The sequence below is a fragment of the Cebus imitator genome, unplaced genomic scaffold (genome assembly GCF_001604975.1).
Source record: "Cebus imitator isolate Cc_AM_T3 unplaced genomic scaffold, Cebus_imitator-1.0 Scaffold18, whole genome shotgun sequence".
Taxonomy (NCBI): Eukaryota; Metazoa; Chordata; class Mammalia; order Primates; family Cebidae; genus Cebus; species Cebus imitator.
The window spans coordinates 10,461,094-10,466,416 of NW_016107333.1; the positions used below are offsets into that span (position 1 = coordinate 10,461,094).

The following is a 5,323-nucleotide window of genomic DNA, read 5'->3' on the forward strand; positions in this document are numbered from 1 at the left end:
ATATAAGCATTAGCCATTTGTTACTGTCATTGCTGTGTTTTGTTCTATTTCTAATGTCTGGACCTTCTAATGATTCAGGCTCATGGAACTATATCTCATTCTGTTTTTATAATTTTAACCTGTAAGATTCTCACTTTAATTGGAATTTCATATTTAGGAATTCTTGGGTTTCTTGGATGTATGAAGAAAAGATTCACATCTGCTTCCACAAAACACCTAGCTATAGTAACAACTGATTCTTCTTATAATCAAATTCTTTACTTGATTTTAAAAATTCACATAAATAGCTTAAACTTAGATTGAAAACCCATGAGAATTTTCCTTCTCCATCCAGAGCCAAGGTTACTGTTGACAAAATACAATCTAATACAGACTGTCTAATTTGTGTGTGTGTGTGTGTGTGTGTGTGTGTGTGTGTGGTTGTGTGTGTACACTCGTGTGTCAGAGAGAGAGAGATTTCATTCTTCCTTAGACTGAGATTGTTGCCTTTAAATCCCAGATTTATATAAGGTTATCAATTATATGTCTCCCCTAGAACGAGATCTTAGCTTTATGCATCACACATAGCCTTCAAAATAATGCTCAACTTATCTTTCAGGGTTTGCAATCTTAAATTTTTGGCCTGTTCAGATTTTCATTTTTGATGGTTGCTCAATGCAGTAATTATTTCCTTTTTATATTTACCCATGTTTTTGGTTATTTTCACCAGATACATTGTTCAATATATCTATTCAACTATATTTCTGTTAACAACAGTCCAGTATACATGTGTCTTATTGTCTAATATTGCTGAAATGAAATCTTTTTAAATTCAATGATAAATCTCTGTCATCCAATCAGTGAGTTTAAGCCATGTGAATGTATTATAACTACTGATGCTTAAAACTTTTTTCTGCCCTCCAGTTGTGACTTACCTATTCCTCATTTTTTTAGTTTCTGTTGGATAAATTTTATTTTCTTCTGCTAATATAAATATTATAAAATTTATTTGTTTTATTAGAACTTTGTTCTTGCTATTAGGACCCATTCCTATGCTTATATTTATTATTATTAACATGCAGCTTCAGAAATACAACTTTAATAGGAAGGCTTTTTGTATTTCTCCTGACTGCTCAGATGTAGGGTCTTTATTTGATGCTCCACCACCAAGTCACCTTTAGGGGAAGTTCTCATTCACAGAAAGACTATAAATAATAAAACCAATCCCTTGACTAGGACTTAAGCCATGTAAAAGCTGGTGGCAAAAGTAAAGAGAGGTGATCCTTGAGACCTCCGAGGTAACTGCTCTTAAATTTACATTGTCTCCATAAAGGATTTATTCTATGCCAATATCTATCAGTGTAAATATATTCTTGTGTAAAACTACTGTGTGACCTGAATAATGGTCATAGGGCTTATCCAAGCCAACCGGCTTATTTATTTAATGCATATCAGTGGTTAACAGGGTTGAAATTTTTTGAAAACTGCAATCAATGATCTAAGAACAATCTAGGTAAACATTGCTTCCTTGTGGAGACATTTTAATATTTTCAAAGACAAGGTGCCATTGGTAGGAAAAAAATACCCTCAGGCATCTCTTTTTTCTAATTGTGGTAAAATATATGATGTAACATTAGCCATTTTAGTCATTTTTTCTTTTAGTTTTAGTTGACACATAATCATACATATTTATGGGATACAAAGTGATATTTTGATACACGTATATAAGGCGTAATGCTCAAATCAGGGTAATTAGCATATCCATCACCTCAAACATTTATCATTTGTATTTGGGAATATCAAAAATCCTCTCTTCTAGCCTTTTAAAGTATACAATAAACTGTAGTTAACCATATTCACCTTACAGTGCTGCAACACCAGAAGTCATTCCTCCTATCTGGTTGTAATTTTGCATTCATTAGTCGACCTCTCTTTATCCTCCCCTCTTCCTAATCATTACCAACCTCTAATAGTAATATCTGCAACACTACTCTCTACTTCCATGTGCTTAACTTTTTTAGCTCCCATACATAATGGAAACATGCGGTAATCTTTCTGTGCCTGACATTTCACATGACATAGTGTCCTCCAGGCTATCCATGTTGTTGCAAAGGACAGAATTTCATTATGGGTGAATAGTATTCCATTGTGTGTGTGTGTGTGTGTGTGTGTGTGTGTGTGTGTGTGTGTGTGTTTGTGTGTGTGTGTGTATGTCTAATATATATATAGGGCTAATGAATATATATATATATGTGTATAAAGAAGATATGTATATGTATAAAGAAGATACATAGTGTGTCTTCTTTATTAATCTGTTGACAGGCATTTAGGTTGATTCTATATCTTAAAATATGGAATAGAAAAATTTATCCTTTTGAAAAATACCCAGTAATAGGATTGCTGGATGGTATAATGGTTCTATTTTTAGTTTTCTGAGAAAACCCCACACTATTTTCCAAAATGGCTGTATTAACTTACATTTTCATCAACAGTGGCATTCCCTTTTCTCTGCATCATTGCCAATATTTATTATTTTTGGCTTTTTGGTATTAGCTGTTCTAACTGGGATGAGATGCTATTTCATTACAGTTTTGATTTGCATTTCCCTGATGATTGGTGATGTTGAGTATTTGGAGTTTTTTTTGCTGCTGTTGTTTGAGTTTCTTGTATATTCTAGATATTAGTTACTTGTCAAATGAATAATTTGCAAATATTTTACCTGTTGTGCAACAGAGTGAAGGTTGTCACTTCACTCTGTGGATTATTCCCTTTGCTGTACAGAAGCTTTTTAGTTTAATACAGTCCAATTTCTCTGTTTTTGTTGCCTGTGCTTTTGAAATCTTCATCATAAAAGCTTTGCCTGGACCAATGTCCCAAAATAGTTCTCATGTTTTCTTCTAGAATTTTATAGTTTCAAGTCTTACATTGAAGTCTGTAATCCATTCTGGGTTAATTTTTTATGTGGTGATAGATAGGGGTCTAGTTTCATTTCTCTGCATATGGAAATCCAGTTTTTCCAGCATGATTTATTGAAGAGGGTCTCCTTTCCCCAATGTATGTTCTTGGTGCTTTTATAAAAAAATCAGGTGATCTCGAATCACATCCAACTACATCGTACCTTCCTTTCAAACATGCAAGAAACCTACTCGAATTTCTTATTGTCAGAGTTTTGGATTTATGTCTTGATTTATTTTGCTGAATTCATTCTTGGCGGTGAGTACATATCAATGTTGGTCTAGCTGGGCAGAGAGTCAAAGCAGGGAAGCATGGATTCTTCCCACCAGAGTCTACAGCCCACAGAGTGGCATTAGGTGTGATGGGATGGAACATGCTGTGTCTTTATTCCATGTTGGGTTTGAGTGGGTGACATCAAATTTCCTGTGTCTGCCTACATGACACAAAACTCACAGTTCAGAAGTTTAGGGACACACTTCATATCATCCCATCTGTTCTGTTTCAGTGCATAAGAATCCAAGTCTCTGAGGATGGTGGCATAGTGTGCAGCTCACTGGACCAAAAACTTTGGCTGCACCTCTTCCAGAAAGCCTGGCTATGGGGCTCTTCATGATCATTTTAATTTCACTGTTCCAGAAACCCAGAGGTAAACCAAAGCTTTCCAGTGGCTCACTCAAATCAACAATGGGATGGAATATTTTCAAGAGCCCAAAGGAATTTCCTAATCCACTCTAGAGGGAAACAGACCCCCAAGGATGGCTAAAGTTTATCCAACATTATCAGAAATTTCCTCTTCCTGGAGCCTTATTGCATGGTACTACCCTTAAAAAGGAATACCCACAGAGCTGAAAAGAGGTCACAATTTCTTCTGGGAAGGATGTATTGTTATAGAAAGGAATGATTCCAATATCTAGGGATATCTTTATATCTTTGGATATGGTTTTTACTCTGATGCTCAACTATATTTCCTTTTACTCAAGTGTGTGTGTGTGTGTGTGTGTTCTATTACACTAAAGTGTGTGAACAGAAAAAGAAGCAAATTTTGGAGTCAGGTTTAAGAAACATGACTTCAGTATCTACCAGTTTGTCAAATTTGAGTAAGTAGTGAAGACTATGAGCCTCAGCTTCCTCATCTGTGGAGATAATGACACCTGATTAACAGAAGTTTTATTAAATGATGTAACCTATGTGAAGCTTGGCACATACTAAGAACTCAAAAATTAGAGTTTCCTTTCCTCTTTCAAAACCAGATTTCTTACATGTGGCCCTTATCATAAGAATATTAATGGCCTATTCCTGGCCCTCCACATTCTTAAGACCCAATAGACCATTATGTTACTGGATAACAAGAAAGTCGTTCTTGACCCTAATAGTGGTGATAGTGGGTATGAACTCGGGAGAATCGTTTGACTCAGACATAAACACATAGTAACAATATATTGTTCTCTGAGCATCAGAGGAGGTGCCGTAGTAAGTCATGCCCTGGGAGCATTCAGGATGGAGACAGATTGGCTGAGGTTCCCATGTACGGCATTGTTCCATAGCCTAAAATCAAGAATTCAGTTCCTTTATTTTCTCAAACAAGATCTTATATTCTTGGCAGAGGCTATCAGATGTTGAAGGGAGGCCTAAAACCTTACAGGACCTAAATATAAGTGATCCAGTTAAATATAAACACTGAGATTCACCTTGTCGGAAAATCCTCTTTAAAATATATGAAGGTCTGCCTTGTGGATTCTGTTTTCCCTAAAACCAATGTGCCCTCAGTCTCAAACACTGATATTGTCCTATTGCACCTTTCCGTGTATAGTAACCGAACAACTTAAGAAGTGCTGAGATAACCATGTACAAGGACATTGCAGGGAAATCTGAAAGTAACTGAAGTACATGAGGTACTATGTGAAAATGGGAGAGATTCTTGCCTCAATATCAAGGAACTGGAAGCACATAAAAAAAATTACAAAGCTACCTTGTCCAAAGCCAGCAACACTTGCACTGACTCTTCCTCAAGACTATGTTACAGTAATAGAAAATTTCCCAACCCTGAAGACAGTCTACATAAATCAAATACGATAGTCTAATGAACTAAGGTGATGAGATCTACATCTTCTTCCTTTTGGTTTATTGATCCTTAAAATGACCTTCGAGCATATTCTAATAAAGTGCATTGCCAGTTTTCTGTCTCATTTTGTTCTTTAACCAGGGATAGAACACTCATTATATACTCGGAAAAGAATTGATAAGAACCCAGAAATCTCCTTGAAAAGGGGATATAATAAGTACACTTAAAAAAAAAACCTATAGTGTGGAAGTCTGGAAAAAGGAACTCAGAAACATTGACATGTAATTTAGGACAGGAAAAGGTGAAGCAAATATTCAGGGGAAATTC

At 35.6% G+C, this 5,323-nt stretch overlaps 1 protein-coding gene across 1 annotated transcript; it reads left to right on the forward strand.

The window, feature by feature from the left end:
• The first annotated feature begins 3,531 nt into the window (after positions 1-3,531).
• Positions 3,532-5,010, forward strand: DEFB127 (defensin beta 127). Its single transcript, XM_017511390.1, is given in 4 exon segments — positions 3,532-3,580; positions 4,745-4,801; positions 4,804-4,880; positions 4,882-5,010. Coding segments are annotated over 4 exon segments (312 nt in total).
• Positions 5,011-5,323: the final 313 nt, after the last annotated feature.